Source organism: Lepidochelys kempii, chromosome 1, assembly GCF_965140285.1.
Source record: "Lepidochelys kempii isolate rLepKem1 chromosome 1, rLepKem1.hap1, whole genome shotgun sequence".
NCBI classification, from domain to species: domain Eukaryota; kingdom Metazoa; phylum Chordata; order Testudines; family Cheloniidae; genus Lepidochelys; species Lepidochelys kempii.
In genome coordinates, this window is record NC_136380.1 from 192,079,893 (window position 1) to 192,102,497 (window position 22,605).

Sequence of the window (22,605 nt, forward strand, 5' to 3'; positions counted from 1 at the left end):
TCTCAGCCTTAGTGTTGCACTAACCGAGGATTTTCTTATAGTTTTAATTCTGTAGTTCCACTTACTGCACTGAAAAAGCACACAGGGGAAAAAGAGAAGTTTTGCAGTTCAGAGATTTTGAAAGTAAGCAAGTGATGGATAATGATACAACCACATAAAAGTACACCATGTAACTTGTCAGATTTTTGCATAGTATGCTACAGAAAACTTCCCCGCCCTTTTCCCCACCCCCAAATCTCCTTCCCTGTCTAAACTTTTCAGTCAAGAGAATCAGTTCAGAGACACTATGGGCAATCACAGAGGGGTGTAAGTATCTACACAAACTGCACTTCTTTAACCTCAGAGGAATTTCTCCCATCTCCACCATGCTGATGAAATGAAGGCTCCTCCAGGCATGCGGGCAAACAGAACTGTACTGCACATCCTTCTTGTGGTGCTGTCTCTGGATCACTGTCAGGTTTATGGTAAGATGCTTTATCAATCTAATGTGACTTAAGTTACTAGCCTTCATAGAAAGCCGTGTACTCAAGTGATTTTCAGTGCAGTCTGGGTGAGGAGAAATTCAGACTGTGAAACTATGGTATGCTGGATTATGATGGAATAAGATACAGGACGTGAATCTAATAAGGTAAAATAATGAGCACATGGATTATGGATATTAAAACCAGGCCTCTAAGTTACTGTCTTGACTGAAATTCAGCTAATTGGAACGGGGATCTCTCCAGTTCCTAACCAAAGCCTCTGCCAGCTGTGCAAGGGTAGAACCCAAGCACCTTGTTAAAGTCCTAAAGTTCTACCAGGTGTGGTTTGACCCCACAGTGCTGGCAGAGTGCTTGCATGTCCATACCTAGAAGTTACCAATGTGGCCTCAGTCACATGTCCTAAAAAATCCAGGGCTCTAATTTTCCTCTCACTTTCTGCAGTGAAACTGTTGACTTTAACAGTGGTTCTCCTGATTTATACCAGTATAAGGGAGAGCTGATCTCTGTATTTACAAAGACATTGTGACTAATTCATCTATGATAATTTTTCTGAACTCAGTGGCATTACAACAGAGACTTTAGCCCATGGTGGTTATGGAAAGAGAGGTTCTGGGTTATCTCACAAAGAAGAACAGCCCTTTAAATTTATCCTTTGTGTTCATGGTTAAAAAAAAATTTAGTCAACGATGACAAAGACGAGCACATCTATTACAACTGCTTATTGCCTCTCATGTGTTTGCTACTTTTAATTCAGTCTGAATTAGTCCAGTCCATTCCATTTGTCCAAAATAGTGTGAAACAGTGCACATAATATGCTGTAAGCATTAAACTGATTTTGAATAGTTATGCTATGTTAACCTTAAAGTTGTATTTCCACCACGGCTATAATTTACGGCAAGGTACATAGTCGTAATATTGACAAAACACTGCTATTAATAGCATGAGACAATGAATTAAGTTAAGGTGCATGTCATTAGCAGTTTAGCCACAGATCATGGGAAAGTCAGAGGTGTGGGGTAAAGGACGTGCCCTGCCCGGTTAGCGATGTGATCGTCTCTACCGCTGACTCAGTGTGTGACCAGATTTTGGGCAAGTCACTTAATCTCTCAGTAATTTGTTTTACCCATTTTAAACTAACAACTATCTACCTCAAAGATTTTGTGAGCTTCTACAGCTATTGACCATCTCCCTCAGGGCTCTGTGGAAGTCTACTCTTCCCTTCTTAAGCTTCCTTGTTGAACTTAGTGTCACTCTGCCATTGCCCACTCCCATGTCTGGCAAATGGCCACTGTCTCAGATAATCACTTCTCTGCCTTATTCCACATGGTCCATGTGCATGGGTCAGCCTCTCCAAATTCATCAGCCAGGCCCCTAGCCTCTCCACATTTAAGTCTTGTCAAAAATCTATCTTTGCTACGTAGGCTATAATGAATCTTGTTTTTGTTCCCTTTCCCTGACTCTACATCTAATGCTGTCTGTCTGTCCTTTGTGAACTCCTCAGAGCAGGGGCCATCCCTTCTTATGTATTTAGAAAGTGCCTTGCATATCATGCATGCATGCAAACAAATAACAGAAAGGCATCAGAAATATTACACAGTGCTGAAATTTGCAAAAGCAGTCTCCATTATTGCCCCATGATTTCACACGTTCATAACTTTCTGACACATTTACATTTTGGCCATGAATTTCTTATGCTTGTTCTTTGCCTAAAAGTGCATTTATCTGAAGAGTTTAAGCCAAATTGCTTCAGCCATTTTTGACATAGGACTGAAAATGTTTCCCCTCCCCTAACACGGACAAAAACTGACCCTTTTTGCCTCTACAGAGGCAGCTTACCCTTGACACTTGATGTAAGGAGTCATCAGTAAGGAGTGTATGCTTTCTTAAATTTGGAAAAAGTAGTATTACCTCACAGGCACAAAATGTCAAATGAGTGGAAAATCTCTGAACATGCTCAGTATGCCTCTATTATTTTTAGCCTAATAAAACCACACCAACTCTGTGACATGAAAGTGTATTTTTTCCCCACCCAGCCTGATGGGCACAGGAACTGCTGCTCTCAAGCAGCTGCTGAGGCAATCTGCATGGAGAATACTATAGAAGTCTCCCTAAAACAGAGTCCTGCCAAAAGTATTGCCTTAACATCAGGGAAAGGAGAAGATTGGATGGAAAAAATGAAGGACTCATGGTTTTTGACTCTCATACCAGTATGGCTGCATTGTACACTACTCTGCAAATTCTAAACTTCTGTTAAAAAAACCAACAACTTATCAAGCTGCAGCCAAAGTGATTTCTTTCCATGGTTGACATGACCTTGCAGAGAACTTTCACCAGCCAGAAAACAGCAACAACTGTCTATCAAGCACCTCAGTGGAAAGATGAATTTCAAACAGTAATTGTTATTGTTATTCACAGGAAAATTTCTCTTTGTAGATAAAGAAGTACGTTGATGAAGCATTAAGAGAGCTCTGATAAAATTAAGCAAAGAAAGGCAAAAAATAAGCATCTAATAACAATATTAATTCAACCATGTTTCATTTGTGGAATATTTTGTGACTTTTAAAAAAATATCATATTGGATATTTAGCTATATAGAACACTACATTTGTGCAACATGACTGAGATAGTTCTGCTGTGGGAACCTTAATGTGTGCACTCGTGTTTTATCCATTCGTCCACTCCAAACGTCAAGGAAATCAACTAGAAGAGTGCCTTCTGCAATACTCCTCTCTTTGGTCTCCTTTCCCTGTATTGCAGATGGGAGCAGCAGCAGATTTGCCCACGAATTTCTCTCTCTCTCTCTCTCTCTCTCTCTAAGGTAGCAGATTAGCATAACAAATTAGCAGATGTCACTGCCACTCTATGTTCTTTAAACCAGAGGCTCTCAACTTTTCTAACTACTGTGCCCCTTTCAGGAGTCTGATTTGTCTTGTGTACCCCCAAGTTACACTCACTTCAAACTACCTGCTTACAAAATCAGACATAAAAATACAAAAGTGTCACAGCACACTAGTACTGAGAAATTGCTTACTTTCTCATTTTGACGATAAACTTATAAAATAAATCAATTGGAATATAAATATTGTGCTTACATTGCAGTGTATAGTGTATAGAGCTGTATGATGTAAGTTAGGTCGACATAATTTTGTAGTGTAGACATGGCCTGAGTCTTTCTAGAGTGCCTCTTAGCATAGTACCTCTCTCGACACTTACAGCAGTGCAGCTGTGCTGCTGTAGTGGTTAATGAAGATGCTACCTGTGCTGATGGGAGAGCTTCCCCTATCAGCGCAGGTACTCCACCTCCCCAAGAGATGGTAGGTATATCAACAGGAGAAGCCCTCCCGTTGACATAGTGCTGTCGACACTAGGAATTCAGTTGGTGTAACTGCGTTACTCAGGAGTGTGGATTTTCCACACCCATGAACAACATAATTATACGGACGTAAGTTTGTAGTGTAGACCAGGGCTGAGCATATAAAGAGTTTTACATATCAAGAACACAAATATTCAGAGAGTTGGCAAACTGGTTTTCCAAAATGTAAGATCACCCAAGCCCCAAACTTTTGTCCCAAACTTTATGTTTACATGTGATCTTGCAAACGGGGGTTGGTTTGTGCCCTTTGTTGTTTCTTTATGATGTCTAAGTGTAGCTCAGAAAGTTTGCTAAACAAACAAAAATGTTCTTGCTTTTGTTCTGCCTTAGAAATATCAATCATGTCATAGAATTTAAGGCCAGAAGGGATCACGTATCCTCTAGACCAGGGGTTGGCAACCTTTCAGAAGCGGTGTGCCGAGTCTTCATTTATTCACTCTAATTTAAGGTTTCGCATGCCAGTAATACATTTTAACATTTTTAGAAGGTCTCTTTCTATAAATCTATAATCTATAACTAAACTATTGTTGATTGTAAAGTAAATAAGGTTTTAAAAATGTTTAAGAAGCTTCATTTAAAATTAAATTAAAATGCAGAGACCTCCGGACCAGTGGCCAGGACCCGGGCAGTGTGAGTGCCACTGAAAATCAGCTCACATGCTGCCTTTGGCATGTGTGCCATAGGTTGCCTACCCCTGCTCTAGACTGACCTCATGTACAGCACTGGCCACCAAAGACCACACAGTCTGTTCTTAGAAACTAAGCAGCATCAAGTCTAATTAGTACTCAGATGGGAGACCACTTAGGTACTGGAAGACTCAGGAGGAATTGCTCTTCCCACCTAGTCAGTACCCCAGAATGGAACTAGGGGTTGCTAGCATTGCTCTTTTCTTTAGATAAAAGGTAAAAGCAAGCTCCTGGCCAGCTGTGGTTCTTAAAGGGAGTGATTTTTACAAGAGCACAGGGTCTTGGCTTCACTGTTTTTGACAACAGATTCTTACGTGACTCAAATGTAAACTAGTACCAGCTGTTAATTGAAAGATCAGGATGGTCAATTTTTAACACAACTAACTCAACCCATGGGTAGAAACTCTAAGTGTTGCTATATCTCAATTAATCAGATTCCACCTGCATGATTAATCATAAACACCCAGTTCTCCAGTTCTCCTTAATGTTTTCCAGGACAAAAACAAGGGTAAACAAAATTGAATTTCTAATGTAACCAAACGAACAACAAAACAAAATAAAAAAAGAAGGGCTGTCGATTAGTCGCAAGTTAACTGACGCGATTAACTCAAAAAAAAGTATCAAGATTAAAAAAATTAATTGTGATTAATCACACTGTTAAACAATAGAATACCAATTGAAATTTATTAAATATTTTTGGATGTTTATCCACATTTTCAAATATATTGATTTCTATTACAACACAGAATAGAAAGTGTACAGTGCTAACTTTATATTATTTTTTATTACAAATATTTGCACTGTAAAAATGATAAACCGAAGAAATACAGTAGTATTTTTCAATTCACCTCATACAAGTACTCTAGTGCAATCTCTTTATTGTGAAAATGTAACTTACAAATGTAGATTTTTTTTTGGTTACATAACTGCACTCAAAAACAAAACAATGTAAAACTTTAGAACCTACAAGTCCACTCAGTCCTACTTCTCATTCAGCCAATTGCTAAGACCAACAAGTTTGTTTACATTTATGGGAGATATTGCTGCCTGCTTCTTGTTTACAATGTCAGCTGAAAGTGAGAACAGGCGTTCCCATGGCACTTTTGTAGCTGGAGTTGCAAGGTATTTACGTGCCAGATATGCTAAACATTCGTATGACCCTTCATGCTTTGGCCACTACTCCAGAGGACATGCTTCCATGCTGATGATGCTCATTTAAAAAAATAGTGTGTTAATTAAATTTGTGACTGAACTCCTTGAGGGCGAATTGTACGTCTCGTGTTCTGTTTTACCCGCATTCTGCCATATATTTCATGTAATAGCAGTCTCGGATGAGGACCCAGCACATGTTGTTCATTTTAAGAACACTTTCACAGCAGATTTGACAGAATGCAGAGACGGTACCAATGTGAGATTTCTAAAAATAGCTACAGCACTCAACTCGAGGTTTAAGAATCTGAAGTGCCTTCCAAAATCTGAGAGGGATTGGAAGGGTGGAGCATGCTTTCAGAAGTCTTAAAAGAGCAACACTGTGATGAGGAAACTACAGAACCTGAACACCAAAAAATAAAGAAAAGCAACCTGCTGGTGGCATCTGACTCAGATGATGAAAATGAACATATGTGAGTCCACTCTGCTTTTGATCGTTATTGAGCAAAACCCGTCATCAGCATGGATGCATGTCCTCTGGAATGGTGGTTGAAGCATGAAGGGACATATGAATCTTTAGTGCCTCTGGCACGTAAATATCTTGTGACGCCGGCTACAATAGTGCCCTGCATATTCCTGTTCTCACTTTTAGGTGACATTGTAAACAAGAAGCAGGCAACATTATCTCCTGCAAATTGTAACCAAACTTGTTTGTCTGAGTGATTGGCTGAAGTAGGACTGAGTGGTCTTGTAGGCTTTAAAGTTTGACATTGTTTTATTTTTGAATGCAGTTTTTTTTGTCCATAATTCTACATTTGTAAGTTCAACTTTCATGATAAAGAGATTGCACTACAGTACTTGTAAAAGATGAACTGAAATATACTATTTCTTTTGTTTTTTACTGTGAAAATATTTGTAATCAAAAATAATAATATAAACTGAGCACTGTATACTATGTATTCTGTGTTGTAATTGAAATCAATATTTTAGAAAATGTAGGAAACATCCAAAAATATTTAAATAAATGGTATTCTATTATTGTTTAAGAGAGCAATTAATCATGATTGATTTTTTTAATCACACGATTAATCACAATTAATTTTTTTAAGCGTTTGACAGCCCTAAAAAAAGCCTTTAAAGTATAAAGCATTGGAAGGAGGATTTTCCTCTCAGTGAGGTTATGGCATGTGCATTAATGTGAGTGGAGATATTTACCTCAGTGACACAACAGAAAAAAAAATATCCTTATTTATGAAGAATCCATTCTAACCAGAAACTAAAGTTTGGATCTCTGCATTCAAAACATTAGAGCAATCAAATGATCTAAAAGAATCTCTGCTTTCTGCAGTATAAGTTATTAGAGGACTACAAGGAGTAGTTTGATACACAAGCAATACATATTTTATAGATTCCTTTGTCCTCTTTGAAGTCTGGCATCCAAATACTGATCATGTGTGGCCACCCCTGTTTAGCTTTTCAAGACACGAATTCCACTACATCTGACATCAACAGGCCAGCTTTTTCAAGGCCTCAACTAATGACTCTTGAATTACCATGCACTCACACATCTACAATATCATTTCTGGAGTTGGTTAGTTACACCACTATTGTGAACTGTTAATAAACCACAGCACAGGAAACAGGCAGAAATGTTCAAGAGATACACTCACAGTAAAAGGAAGGTGAGCATTATTCACTCTCAGTAAAGCTTGTAAGAGCTCATATAAACTCTGTATAACTGCACTAAAGTCCAGAGTTTCCCCTTGCTAATGGATACTCTGGTTAATAGAGAAAAAAAGTCTCCCACTTCCTAGGATGCTGTGTTTTATTTAGGCACTTAAACCAAAACAAATCAAAACCCGAAGGCTTACCTCAGACTACTTCTTCCCTAAGTCAGAGGCACACTACTGCTTTTTAAAGAGAACCTGCAAAGAACTTTTCAAAAATTGGCCTTATGCCCCTTAATTACATATAAGGCAGGCCTGAAATATTTTTATGTTTTTTTTTTTTTTACTGCTTGTTTTTCCGCTTAGAAAAACCTGGAATGTCAGATCTGATTTTCCACTGGCTTTGTGGAAGGGCTATTGGGAGGTCTCAAAGCATATTCATTGTAGGCTCCAACCATTTAACTGAAGGAGAGAGTATGCTGGATTTGAACAAAGACTTCCTTTGTCCCAAGTATTTAGTTATTGCAGTTAAATAGGTATAAACCAAAACCCAAAACTGGATGAATTTTAAATAGTCTGTCCGAAATTGTCTTCCACTGCAATACCTCAGGTTTCACTCATCTGATTCTCATGATGTTACCATTGCACTAGCTCTCCACTCTTCAATAGCATCTTTCAGCCTAGACAGGAACTGAATCTTTAACATTAAAAACCAAGCAGACGTGGCTTTTTTGTTTTTTTAAGGTATACACACACAACATTATGCAGTAAAGAAACAAAAAAGGGTACAAGCCCATTTTCTTTTTGCAGATCACTATTAGCAGCAGCTGGGTGACCTTGGGCAAGTTACTTCCCTCCTCTGTGCCTCAGTGTCCCCATCTGTGAAATGGGGATAATGATACTGACCTCCTTAGTCAAGTGTTTTGAGATCTGTTGATGAAAAGCACTAGATGAGAGCTGGGTGTCATGTTATTACTAGGGCTCACACTTATGGGCTGAAGGAAGTGGGCATGGGAGAGCAATCCTTCTGGCCTGTGAGGAGTCAGTTTTGCCTCCCCAGCACTCTCATCACTGCAGCAAGCCTGATTGTTGTGGTTTCCTACAAGTGATGCTGAATGAGCAAATAGCAGTACTTGCATTGCAGTCAAGGAGAGCATCCCACTTCTCTGAACACTGACATCAGACAGGAAAGAAAAGGATACTGCCCATGTTCATCACTTTGTGCCTACAGAGTCCTATTTCTACAAACAAGGCAAAGAGATTGTTCCATAGTGAGGGCTTTCTGCTGCCCCAGCACTTGCTATTGTTCAAATGTTAAGATAAAGATGTTTTGTAGTCACAAACACACACGCTTTTTTTAAAAAAGAGGGGAAAACATGAATCACATTCTCCTGGCTGAGAAGCAGATGAACACATTTTATTCAAACTCGATCTTTAAAAAAAATAAATCACCTTTTGGATGAGACAAAGTATGAGCACTCTCAATGCAAATGGAAATTTGTGTAAAGTTCAAAGCAAGTGAAACATTTGTGCTAAGCATGGAATGGCTCCTTCTGTCTTAACTGATAGCATTGCAGGGCGTTTACAGGGGGGGAATTTCCCTCAGTGATCATCTATGTAGGCTGGTTACATTTGGTCTGGAAAACTGAAGTCCTCAATCTCACAGCAGGAATGGCACAAGCAGCAGAAGTGCAAGTTTTCCATGTTTCAGTACCAACTTGCCTCCATCAGACTGCTTCTGTGTCAAGAGCTCCCTTTCCTGGCTTTTGCTTGTCAAACCCTGTTCAGGAAGACAAGACTGGATTAACTCTCTTGTGGGCCTGGGGCTATTAGATTTTGTGGGGGCCATGGGGGTTGGGAGTGGGCTCAGAGCTGGGGCAGGGGATTGGGGTGCAGCTCCAGCTGGGGGGGGTGGGCTCTGGGCTGGGGGGTGCAGCAGGAGGTTCGGGGTGCAGGCTCTGGGTGGGAGTTTGGGTGCAGGAGGGGGCTCCAGGCTGGGGTAGGGGTGAATGAGGAGGTGCACGGGTGGCTCCTGGTTGGCAGCACAGCAGGGTCCCTGGATCCCTGCCTGCCCTGGCTCTATGCTGCTCTGCTCCCCAAGGTGACTGGCATGTCTGGCTCCTAGGCAGAGGGGCCGCCGCTCTGTGCGATGCATGCTGCCCGTGCCCACAGACACTGCCCCCACAGCTCCAGAGCTGCGGAGCCGGCACTGGGGGCAGCACGCAGAGATTACCCTGAATGCCCTTCGCCAAGGGGCCGCAGGGGCACATTGGCGAGCCAACACTCGCAGCTCCAGCCCCAGGGGATGGCACTGAGGCTCGGGGACTGGTATCTGGCCCGTGGTGCGGAGACTTGCTGCGGGTCGGATGAAAAGAAGCAGCGGGTCACATCCGGCCCCACTTAGCCTGAGGCTCTGGGCTGCAGCCCCTAAAGCTCCTGCATTAATCCGGCCCTGCAGGAGGATAGCTCAGCAACCTCTTTAAGGGTCTGAGCCCAGCTAGGCTCATCCACACCTCCTTGCCACAATCTAGGGTGGTCCTTCCACTGCATCAGGGTATCTTGTCCCGTCCTAGATGATTATTTGGGTGATGTCTGCTTTTTAGTTAAAGACGTGGTTGAAACGGAATGTGGTATTACGAACATTTACAGGAATTAATCTATGTTGTTCTTTAGTTCCCGCTTAGAAGAGACTGCCCTCAGCTACATACATCATCCCTTAGGGAGTGTTTATGAAATGTTAATTGGGTGATTCTTCCTCAACTAATAGTGAATGGTGATGTTTTTATTTCTATACCACCATAAAAATGCATGATGATTTGCAGACAAGGTGAATACCACATCCCTGCACTGAAGAGCTCAAGATCTAAGGCCCTATTCCTCCAGAAAAGTCTGCGTGGGCAGACCCCCGCAAAGCTCACTGTAGGATCAGGAGCTAATTTACAACAAGACAGGGAAGTTATTGCTGGTGTGAAAAGGGAAAGAAGAAAGAAAAAGCTACAGAAATAATATAACAATGTTGCTTTTGCTACTGATGCCAAAGTAGTGAGGGTTACTAAAGGTTTGTGTTAAAGCTGTGTCAAAGGAAGGAAAGACTAGACTGCGTAGGCCTCCTAGAAAAATAGATTTTGAAGAGAAAATGGCAGGAGCAGAGTTGGTTTGTGTTACTGACCATGGACAGCTATTTGGATGAAGGATAACACATTTAACATAAAAAGAAAAGGAGGACTTGTGGCACTTTAGAGACTAACCAATTTATTTGAGCATAAGCTTTCGTGAGCTACAGCACATTGCATCCGATGAAGTGAGCTTTAGCTCATGAAAGCTTATGCTCAAATAAATTGGTTAGTCTCTAAGGTGGCACAAGTACTCCTTTTCTTTTTGCAAATACAGACTAACACGGCTGTTACTCTGAAACCTGACATTTAACATATTTAGGGAAGAGCCATCAAGTATATACAGTATCAGACAGGCTTACTACAAAAAACTATACAGCAAATTTAACATTCTGATATAGGCATCTGTCACTCTCAGTGATAGCATCGAAAGGGCTGCTGGTAAGGTGTGATCATTGCAGGTATTTCTGGAAGATTATTATAGATGTTTTAATTGTTGTTCTGGTTGAAACTTTCTGCTTTCTAATTCTAGCTCTTTGTTTCTATTTTCAGACTATTCAGCCACGCGCAGCTGTTGTGCACTGCACACTAACAGTCTATTTGTATTTTCCTCTCCTCAGAAATGGAAGGGTCTGAGCTACAGACAAAGATGATGATCTCACTTTCTGATTTAGGCTCCATTCCTGCAAACACTTTCACATGTGCTTAACTTAAAGCATATATTTAGCCCTATTGAGTTCAATGGGACTAGGACTGCATGCATGCTTACAGTTATATATGTGTGCGATTGCAGGAGAATATTAAAAACAGATTAATATTTTGTAGGTTTAGAAGGTTAATAATTTATTTTATTCCAAGGCACCTGCTCTCAAAGTCCTCTGTGTGCCTTAAAAAAAGTAACCTGAAAACACAGCTTACAATAACTGGACACCACTATTAGATAGTAAGCTATTTGAGGCAAAGATTGTTTTTATTTTTATATACAACACACTGGCAGCACATTGCCATGACTAACCAAACCACCAGCACCTCAAATAAATCCAGAGTAGCAACAAAGTCTGAAAGGAAAAACGGGGGGGAACCCCTCCCCCCTAAACCCAACACACATAATTGTGTCCTTTCTTCCTGACAAATAGGATTCCAAATTCAGAAGTAAAATGTGAGGGGCAAATTACACAACAGTGGGAGGAAGTGGGTTTAAGGGAATCTAAACTGGCACCACATTCACATTCTTCCAGATGGTATGCTCAGCAAGTTACCATAGCTTAAACTCATTCATACATCATCTGTAAGGGCTTGTCAACACAGGGGGAGAGCAGGAGGTTAAATCCACAGCTTTTTGAGTTTATCTGCTTTGACCAGACTTGAGTATACACAATGCAATTTATTGTGAGCACTGACTCTGCACTTATCTCAAACTCTGGATTCCTCTTTCAAAGTGAACTAAACTTTGCTGTGAAGTGAGTTAGTCTAGTTTATTGTTCGTGTGCACACAATGCTGCTGCTAACTACTTTGGCAGTTTTCCAAAGGCTATACCACACCACTTTGGAGGCGACAGTTACTGACCTATCTACCTCTGTGCCCTGCCCTACTCTGGAGTCAAATTGATCAGATGTCCCCTTCCTTGTTTGGATTTAGGAGTGGTGGACAATGTTGGGGGAGAAATGAGGCCAGATTTAAGATACTTTCCCCCCTCTCTATTTTTCAATTAATGCACAAAACCTCTAAGTTGTGTGAGAGCTAAGGGGGCTCTATACATAACACACATAACAGAAAACCACAAAAGCAAGGAAATGAAGAGTTAAGGCATCTAATAGTACATTTCTCCAACCAGAGAGGCATAGCTCACCAGTAGTGCAGCCAGATAACCTTAACTCTGTCCCAATTTTGCAGAAAGTGCATTTTCCATCAAAAATCATTTTGACAGAGAATTCTTAGCCTACTGTAATGTCACAGCTGGGCTAGATTTGAACCAATAGACAAAAGTTGCATCACATTACCAGTCTTCTGCAAGAGCCAGTTCTGTATCCCTTGAGATGAAATAACCCATAATCTGTGCTTTATCTTCTTTCAGTGACCCATATAGAAATAATGAGGAGACAAGGCAGAGAATGGGCAATGACAGTCAGAAGAGTAACAGTAATACTAATTCATAGTAATAAAGCTATAGGGGGAAGAGACACTATGAAACAATGATAATCTTTCAGGTTTTTCTTCACTTCCAGGAGACGTGACTGTGAACTGTACTGTTGAACTTCTGGTTACAAGAGGTTACAGATACCCGAGAAAACCTGGGGACTCCCTCAGTATAGAGTGTCCAGTGAAGTACTGCACAGAAAAGCCGGCCATGAACTGGTGCAAGATACAGGAGACGCACTGCTCACTTTTGAAAGATGGGCCAACGAGACATACAGCCTGGAAAGACGGGAATGTGTTTGTTCTGAACTTTGTACCTGTTCATAAGAACGACAGTGGATTATATCGTTGTCAAGCTACTGTGGGAAGTTTAAGGAGTGAGAGCCATGCAGTAGAAGTTCTTGTTCAAGGTAAGCATTAGAGGATAACTAGTTTTGAGGGAATTTCTCTTTATCAGAACTGATTCTAAAGGTTAAAAACTCATTCTACTTGGAAGTCTGTTTCTACAAACAAACACACTATTCAGTGGCACAGTAGTAATCCAAGTGGCCTTCTAAACATGCTGACCTCTCCCATTCTGCTCCTGTTAATGTCTGCCTTCCCTCTTTACGGCTCTCTTAATGGTCATTAGGAAGAAATCACGAAAGACCCAAGAGGATCAGGAAAAGAAAAACACAGTCATGGGGGATTCTAAAACTCTTGGGATTTAGGATGATCCATGAAAGGTCAATCTAGTCATAACAAATATAAGTCAGTCAAAGCCAACGAAGGTCAGGAAAGGTACAGTCTGGTCACAAGCTGCACAAATCAGTCAAAATGCAAAAAGGTGCATGTTACTGGACAAGGTCAACACAGTACAAGGAATGAAATGGCTTAGGAGAGAATCATGCTGAAGACATTTGTCTTACAGAGAATACAAAGGGAGCGTATGAGTTTGTGCTATGCCTCTTGGAGGCATAGACTACAGTACAGTCCCAGCAGCAAGAGGGATATGCTGCCCTTGGGATCCGGGCTTGGTGCGGTTCCCAGAAACAACTCAGAGGTTTCCTCTAATTCATGACAGCTCTGCCTGGGCTGCTTATAAGCAGCTCTGCAACCCGGAACTGCTCAGTATGGCTCCGGCACAGTCCTGGCCTAGTCCAGCTGTAAGGCTGTCTTACACAGTGCCTGCACCAGGAGAATTCTCTCCTAGCGTGTTAAGGAGCTTTAATGGCCCCTGTTCATTGCTGCAGCAGTGTACATAGGGTGCAGGGATAGAGAAAATCCCTCACAGCATTTATTGCTGAACCTTGTGAGGAGGTTTAGCCTGTGCCCAGCTCACACTAGTCTCTTGGTGTGAGCTAAACTCTAATAGAAAGCGCTGAGCAAATAAGAAAAAAAAAAAAGTATTCACAAAAGTATTTTGAAAAAGTGACATAATATCTATTTGCAGATGATTCACTTGGCTGGTTTTTTTAAATGTCAAAGAAGACTTTGAATAAAGTGTGTGTGTACTACTCAAGCAGCCTTAGGAAACAAGTTCTGTGCCCTCCCACCAATTGCCTTCTTTCTTGTTTTGTTGTTCCCCTTAATCGAAAGTAGAAGTTATGGAGACTTCACTATAAGATTGCTCTTTGAATATGGAAAACATAACCGGGACATAAAGTTTACCAAGTTCTCAGCTCAGTTTCAATTCTTCTCCTGCTTTTCTTTTTCAGAAGTGACTACAAATGCCCCTACAAATCCACTATCAAGTAAGTTATGATCTTCTCTTGTAAAATAGGGGAACTATCTCATATTTATATGACTGTGTGTGGTGAGGGTCATATATTTTTGCACATACTGAAATACTGTTTAACCTCATCACTAAATCACTGTTGCTCACACTATAGCTTGAATGCTTCACTTGGGACTAAACAGCCATCACCTATGCCAGAATCCCCTGCTGCTGCCCACCCTAATGCATGAATATATCAGTGTAAGCGAGACAAAGCGAATTAGACACTCCATCATAGTGTAACAGATTGTTCAGTTTACACACATTTCTCTCATACTGCGTAATACATGCTACTCATGCTGTTCCAGGAGTCACACTGTATCAGAATTGTAGTCTTTGATTAATTTACAGTGCAAAAGGCACAAGACACCAATAACAGGTTCTTTTACTCAGGTGACTACTTAAATATTTGTTAGAGGAAATGAGATTGGTGAATCACATATATAGAGATATGAAGACTTTATTTAATACCCAAATGCAAGCAAGCAAGGATAATTACAGTCATAAAAAAGTCAGATGAGGATAGAAAAACAGTTCCCTACAATGTGCATATTTACAACCTTATGGAGATCATCATGAGTGAAGATGGAATGAATAGTACATGGAGAAGCACTGTAAGCAGGAGTGATGACAAGCTTTCCAGCCTGATGTTCCAACTAAGGACTGAGTGTACCTTTTTTATACATCTTTCCATTACACCCACACATGTATGGGACCTTATTTGATTGAGTCTCAGCGCCCTGTCCTTGTAAAACAGGTGTCAAAGGCTTGCTATGTGAAAGGGGTCACCAGTAAAAAAGTTTGAGAACCACTGTTGTATAGCATTCTAAGGGGCCAATGTCAGAGTTCGGGCTACTTGCATGGCCAATTTGCGACAATGTATTTCACAATAGTTTTGATGGGTAAACTTAGTTTTGCTGCATGGTTACGTATACCAAAAAGCCCCTAAAATGCTATTATTTTAAGTTTAGTCTATTCCTTTGCAGTTTACTTGTTTACCACAGGATACATATTGCTAAAAATTATAATTGTAGGTTAAGTACTTATGCTAAATATTTAAGCCTTATGCTATCTACTAGTCTCTGTTAGGTGTTAAACTTGTTGCAAAGCCTATTTCAACTATTTTTACATGTTGTTCTTCCCTACTTACATTACAGCTTTAATATCCGCATTTATAAGCATGTTAGCTTTTAACATATAGATTATAGTTTAAACACAAGCATAAACCTTCCAAGATCAGTTTGGGGTCAAGGATCAACAGAACATAAACAACATCTTAAAGAGTGGTAGTGGACAATAATTACCCAAAGCCATAATTTGTTCAGGGGTGTCACACCCACACACTATGAAGGGCCATATACTCTATAACCAATGATGCACAGCTGTGACCTTGTCAACAAAAGAGGATGTGTGCACCCTATACATTACATGGGTTTTAAAATAGATACGGGGGAAATAATCCTTACTATCTTTGTCACCCTCATTTAACATACTGTTCTCTTGAAATACTACAGGCAGCAAAGGTACAAAATCTCATAGTTCCCCACCAATCTGACTCCTCTGCCAGACCTTCTACTTTCTAAGCTTTTCCTCCTGCCGTCCCTTAAAGGGAACCCAAAGCTCCTGAGTCCATAGTTGTGCACCTAGATATGTGGCCTGATTTCCAGAAGTTCTGAGCACCCAGCAGCTCTCATAGACTTCAGTGGGAGTTGCTGGGTGCTCAGCACTTCTGAAAATTAGGCTGGTGCCAAAGTCTGGACTCAGGAGCCTGTCTTTAGGAATCCATTTCAGAAAGTCTTGGGCTTTGAGTTTAGTTGAGAAAAAAATAAAATGGAACCTCCCAAGTTAGTTTTTTCTATGCTGCAAAAAGTACAGGAAATGAAAAAGAGAAGAGGAGGAGAGAATCTGGAGCAGAAAAAGGAAGTTTTGAGCAGCCCCAATCCCAATCCCCTTAGAATTTCAGACAGCCTTTCACCCCTCACTAAATATATTCCTAATGAATACTTCAAAATGCTTCGTTAACTAGCTTAATTCAAGTTATTCTAAAAAATGTGCGGTTAGCAGATTAAAAAATTGGTACATTGAATTTATGAACTAATCGGATGGCTCAGAATAATCCAGCCAACATCCTATATCATGTACTAATAAATCTTAGAGGAATTTGCAGGTGCCACTAATGTCACAGAAGCTCCTCAAGGACCTAGCAGCAACAATAAGAAGTGGATTATTTATGCCCTATCATCTCTGGGGGCATTGTGTCTCCTCATCCTTATCTGCTTATGCCTGTTGTGTTGTCTGCGGTGGCACTCAGGTGAGCTCTCATACCACCTCCTGTTCTTCCTTGTGCTCCTGCGGGCAGAGTCATTTTTTCTTCTTTGGTTTCCACTATTTAAAATGTCTTCTTTAAGTACTGTTAAAATGTCTGAGAACAATCATCCCCAACTGACAGTTGAGCTAGAACATGGCCAAGGCCTAGCTGGTTATGATGATGATTTTTTGGCTGTTTTATTTGTCACCCATGCTATTCTCATCTAGCAATAGTGCAATAGTTATGGATAAAATAAGAACCCACCCAAACCTCAAACTCCACTTCTTTAATAGTTTGAAACGCTGTGATTTGCTCTTTGTCTTTCCCTATCCCCATTTTACAGAAAAGACATTAAACAAGAGTCTTGACCACTTTATCCCTTGCTACAGTTCATAAGAATGGGAGAGTTAACCTTGCAGTCCTGATCACACTCCAACTAATTACATTCTGCTTCCCTAATTTCCCTTTGTATTTTCAATTAGATACAATATTATTCTTCCCTTCTAAAATGTAGGGTCTTGGGCTGTTACAAAGATGCTATCTTCCACCTCAGAAATGGAACCCACAGTTCCACTACATTGTCATTTCAGTGGTGGGAAATGATGGGTCATTTCCCTTACCTATTTCTCAGTGGCTTTCTGAGGGTTAGTTGGTTAATATTCGAAAAATGCTTTGAGACTTACCAATGAAAGGTGCCGTAATTGCCTACTAGGTGGCTCAAGTTTATCGAGTGTTTTCCATGCCTGATGCCTATGGCTAGTATGTTCTTGTTTATGACTAGAACCGCCTCCCCTCAAGGTAATCTAGGAGAATCTCTCCCCCCCCCCGCCCCTCAATATACTAGGAAGATATTTTTTCCACATTTCTGGGGCTACGGAGGGACAGTCATATTTCCCAATAAGCTGTAGAATATGTTTATTACCCTTTGTCAAAATAGATCTTCCTGAATCCAACCTGGGCATACTCTAACTGGATTTTCATGTTGTGAGGTATATCCAGTAAGAAAAGGGGTATTTTACTGATGTCCATAACCCTTTTCTACTAGCAGAAAGACAATTCTCACAGTTGTTTTATTGATACACCATCTTCTTTTCTTTTTCTCTCCAGTGAAACCCAAGACAACCCCAGTAACCTCACAGAAGGAAATGAACATGGTGTGTTTGAGCTCTGTGCTACCAGGCCTTGTCATATCCTGTATTATTGAGTGCTGACAAAGTGCTTAGTATTTTACAAACATATAGGAAGACAGTCCCTAGCTCAAGGAACTAACAGTCTAAATAAAAGACAGAGAATACCCCTCAGTCATGTAACACCACATAGGCTGAAGTTGCAAAGTTCAAGTGAAGTAGTTTTGTTTTATTAGTCCACGTTCTATAGTTGTTGGGTCGCAGCTGTATAAGGACTTGCGGAAGAAAACTGCTTTGAATAGGGTTTTGAAGGGACAGAGGGATGACATTTCAAGTATATGGGAAGTACGGAAGCAGATGCAAAGAGGATACAGATGGGGTTTTTAGGACAGGAGCCTGGAAAGGGAAGTGGAAACGCATAGAAGCAGAGATCCTGGTAAGGTTGGAGCTGGGTAATGCAGTGAAGGTGAGGACAAGAAGTTTGAACTTGACATGGAAAGTGAAAGAAATTTTTTTTAAAAATGTGGCTATCTGTATTACCGTAGCAGTTAGGAACCCCAGTCGTGGACCTGGACTCCATTGTGCTCGGCATTGTACAAAGGACAAAAAAAAAAAGACGACCCTTCCCAAAAGATCTTATAGTCTAAGTATAAGACAAGAGGCAATAAATGGGTACAGACAGGTGGGTACCAGGAAACCATATTCATTAGTATGACAGGCAATGGCCTCAATGCACCAAGAAGCCAGAGGCCAGTGATCCGATCAGAGTAGCAAGCGAAGGAAGATAGCGTTAGCAGCAGCAGCATTTTCTGCGGACTGCTGGGGGACTAGAAATGACAGTAGGCAGCCAATGTGGAGTAGATTGCAGTAAGCAAGGTGAGGGAAGACAAAGTGGGAAGGAGTGAGAGGGAAGAGTGGGTTTCAGAAATGTATAAGAGGAAATGATAGATTTGGAGAAAGGAGAGACATGGAAGAAAAAAAAGGAAAGACAGGAGTCACATTCAATAACTTAACAGGCTGATATAGAAGATGGCACAGCTGTCAAAGGTGATGGAGAAAAGAAGGGAGAGGGATAAAAAGTAAAGAAGGGGCGTTTCAATTTTGTCACTGTGAGCTTGATTTGTCAGTGGAACAGCCCAGAGACGGCGTAAATGTGAGATTGCAATGAGGGGAAGAAGGCAAGAGATTTGTGAATCACCCACCTAGTGATGGTAGCTGAAACTGTGAGACTGGATGACCTTGCCTAGTGAGAGTACAGAGGGATAAGTGGAGGGGACAAAGGACAAAACCCTGAGACAAAAGGAGAGGGGAGAAAGGGAGAAGTTACTCGTGGAAAAACGGAAAGATGGTGGAGAAGAAGGAGAAAATTGAAGCCCATGGAGGAGAAGTGTCAAAAAACCAGTGGGAAAGATGAGTGAAGAAAAATGGTACTTAAATGTGGCCAGCATGAGGTCATGTGACACTGGCACAGACTGTTCCAGAGGAGTTGAAAGGTCACAAACCAGACTGCACAGGATTCAACAGGGTGTTACAGGAAAGAAGATTGAGATAGCAGGAACAGATGTCCCACTCAAGGAGGGAGATGGAATTTAGGTGGATAGGCAAGTGGGGTCCTAAGGAGGGTTTCTTTAGGAAAAAATATATGAGTGAACTTGTAAGCAGACAGAGATGCTGGACAAGGGATGAAAGAAGGAAAGACAGATTCAGAGATGGAAGGATGGGGACAAATAGAGAGAGTCTTGCAATGTGAGACTGGATGGGTGATGGGCAGGCAGAGCCATGGAAGTGAGAGGCACAAAATGAGTGAGTTAGGAGAGCTCCTGCAACGCGATGTTCAATTTTACCCTGAAACTGATGAGATCACATGGAGAGAGGGTAAGGGGGAAAAGAAAGGAGACAGAGAGTTTGGGAAGGGAAGTAAAGGTAGAGAAAGGCTTAAAGATGCAATGATTTCTAACTTTATCCCATAAATTGGTGTATTACCCAAAAGTATATTCCAGGGAACCTGGTTGTCCACCTTTGCTCCAACGTTTATCCATCATTTTTAATGCAATTTTGAAGTGGTAGAGCCCACCTGAATGAAACCTTATGCCGCATCTCTGTTACATCTCACATGTGTGCTTTGTCCAGCCGACACATATCTAATATACAGTTCCACACAGAGCTGAACACCGTTCTGTTCTCTTGCAGGTCAGCAGAGCTACATGTGCTCCATACCACACCGATAGGACCACGCATGCCCCCGGTGAAGGATCGACACTTTACTATTGCTCCATGGCTAGCCTGCAGCAGCCATTGGATGACAGCACAATTTATGATAATCATGTCCCTCACTGGAATGGTAGCAGGGCAGCAGCTGGCAATGCCTGTGACAGTGCTGCTGTTGATTCCTACCAGCCCACATCTGAGAGCGAAGATGTCCTTGTTTATGCTTCATTAAACCATTCTAGTATTATAGAAAAGCTCCCGAGAAAGGAGCAGAATGTGGAAATGGAACTTACAGAATATGCCACCGTTTGTGTGAAGAAATAGCCCTGGCAATGACATGTCTTTAACTCGGCCAGCACCGTAACGGTTCATGTCCTGCAGTGACTCAAGCGTTACAGCAGGAACATAAGTACACCTTCTTCTAAACAAAGAGGAATTCTCATCAATAAAAGCATACTGATTCTTATGATATGTTCTGGAATTCACACTTAAGTGAAGCCCATGTTCGTGGTTGGATATTAGCAACCGCATGTTTGTTATTTTCCACATGGATTCATTTGAAGCTTTCATATTCCAGGAACGCCCCCTGCTCTGATCAAGGCACTGCCCAGAACAAAGTCAGAGTTTGGACAGGATCAATAAAAACTGAATAATAAAGGTTAGGAGCACTGGAAAAGAAAACAAATTTAAAGGACAATGAGCTCTATTAGGTCCACTGGGGGAAATTATGAATTATTTTTGTTGAAGAAAATTTTTGACGATAAGAATTTTGCTTGAAGAACATATTTAAGCATAAGACTTATGCACCACTGGAAGGTGTTCTGTGACTATGAGGAACATATTCACCTGCTACTAACTAAAAAGCAAGCTAATGGGTTTTTTTTGTTTTTGTTCTCAACCAGCAGCCTATCCCCATCAGTGTAGGTGGGGTTATTTAGACAGTATGAAAAAAAATATAAAAGAAAGAGATCATGTTTGCAATGACAGACAAAAAAATAACTATGTGAGGTTAAAGAGGCATTGATAAGACTCAATACAGATGCATGGATGACTCAGCCTGTTCAGATGGAAGCACAGACTATAGGTCAGGGTTTCTCAAACTGGGGTTTAGGACCCCTCAGGGAGTCGCAAAGTTATTATATAGGGGGTCATGAGCTGTCAGCCTCCACCCAAAACCCCGCTTTTTATCCAGCATTTATCATGGTGTTAAATATCTAAAAAAGTGTTTTTAATTTTTTTTTGGGGGGGGGCGGTTGCACTCAGAGGCTAGCTATGTGAAAGGGGTCACCAGTACAAAAGTTTGAGACCCAGTGCTATAGGTGAACATGGAATTCATTTTTCTGTGGAAAATTCATTTCTGTGGAATTCATTTTTCTGTGGAAGCCAAACACCAGCAGTTTGCTGAATGCTGCTGTTCATCTTCTTACATGTAAAATGAACAGCCACCGTATTACCTGATTCTCACACAGCTCTACTAGCTTCCCATTTAGTTCAGGATCCGGCTAGAAATTGCCCTAATTTTTAAACACTTTCTATGGATTTACTCCAACCTACTTCTGACACTTTGTTCCTCCCAACCAGGCTCTTTTCATGGCCTTCTCCGCATCCCATCACATCATCTCAAAATGGTTGGCAAAAAGAGCCTTCACCCTTCATAGATCCTGCCCTCTCCGTCCTCTTTCAAAATCCTATCTGAAACATATTGTCTCCCTTGTTTATATCAACTGATTTCCCCCCACCTCTGATTTCATGTTTAACTGTACTGTTTGTTTATGTGGAGAGCCTGGGACATGATTGCATGAAAGATATTATGCAAGACCAAGAGGTATTGTGCTGCTGAGGTGATAAACAAACAGGAAAAAGGAGTAAGTGTATATCTACACAGCAAAGAAAAACCTGTGGCTTGCTCGTGCCAGTCAGCTCAGGCTATGGGGCTGTTTCATTGTTGTGTAGACTTCCAGGCTCAGGCTGGAGCCTGAGCTCTGGGACCCTCCCATCTTGCAGACATACCCTAAGTGTCAGTTTATTTATTTCCTATAAATATTTCATTTGTGAACAGGCTGATTTTTTATTTATTCACTTTTCCATAACTATTTGATTAACAGTTCATGTGGTCAAATTTCAGCGTACAGGTTGTTCACAAATCGTTCCCTTAAAACAGTGTTTCCCAAACTTGGGACCCCGCTTGTTCAGGGAAAGCCCCTGGCGGGCCGGGCCCCGGTTTGTTTACCTGCCGCGTCCGGAGGTTTGGCCAATCGCGGCTCCCACTGGCTGCGGTTCGCCGCTCCAGGCCAATGGGGACTGCGGGAAGCGGCGCAGGCCGAGGGACATACCGGCCGCTGCTTCCTGCAGCCCCCATTGGCCTGGAGCAGCGAACCGCGGCCAGTGGGAGCCGCGATCGGCAGAACCTCCGGATGCGGCAGGTAAACAAACCGGCCCGGCTTTCCCTGAACAAGCGGGGTCCCAAGTTTGGGAAACACCGCCTTCAAGTATTCATAATTGGCTTTCCTGGGATTCTGCTTGGTTATTTAAGTCACATGATACTGCTTTTGTTCGCGGACTGAAAGATGGAACTTTTTTGAACAGGATAACAATGAAT

The 22,605-nt window shown here is 41.4% G+C and overlaps 2 protein-coding genes across 2 annotated transcripts in view; one reads left to right on the plus strand and one right to left on the minus strand.

Moving 5' to 3' along the window:
- LOC140895616 (OX-2 membrane glycoprotein) overlaps positions 1-22,605 on the minus strand; it is a 136,000-nt gene that overhangs the window by 8,274 nt on the left and 105,121 nt on the right. The window lies entirely within an intron of this gene.
- On the plus strand, positions 253-22,192 carry BTLA (B and T lymphocyte associated). Its single transcript, XM_073305740.1, has 6 exons — positions 253-464; positions 12,697-13,017; positions 14,305-14,340; positions 16,519-16,674; positions 17,779-17,825; positions 19,989-22,192. The coding sequence occupies exons 1-6, from the start codon at positions 377-379 to the stop codon at positions 20,328-20,330; spliced, it is 990 nt and encodes a 329-aa protein (XP_073161841.1). The 5' UTR covers positions 253-376; the 3' UTR covers positions 20,331-22,192.

What these genes read in the sequence shown, in the direction of transcription:
- BTLA (XM_073305740.1), top strand. Translation starts at nt 377, where the DNA reads ATGAAGGCTCCTCCAGGCATGCGGGCAAACAGAACTGTACTGCACATC. An exon ending in AGTAGAAGTTCTTGTTCAAG is followed by an intron (nt 13,018 to 14,304) that starts GTAAGCATTAGA and finishes TTTCTTTTTCAG; the next exon opens with AAGTGACTACAAATGCCCCT. An exon ending in CACAGAAGGAAATGAACATG is followed by an intron (nt 17,826 to 19,988) that starts GTGTGTTTGAGC and finishes GTTCTCTTGCAG; the next exon opens with GTCAGCAGAGCTACATGTGC.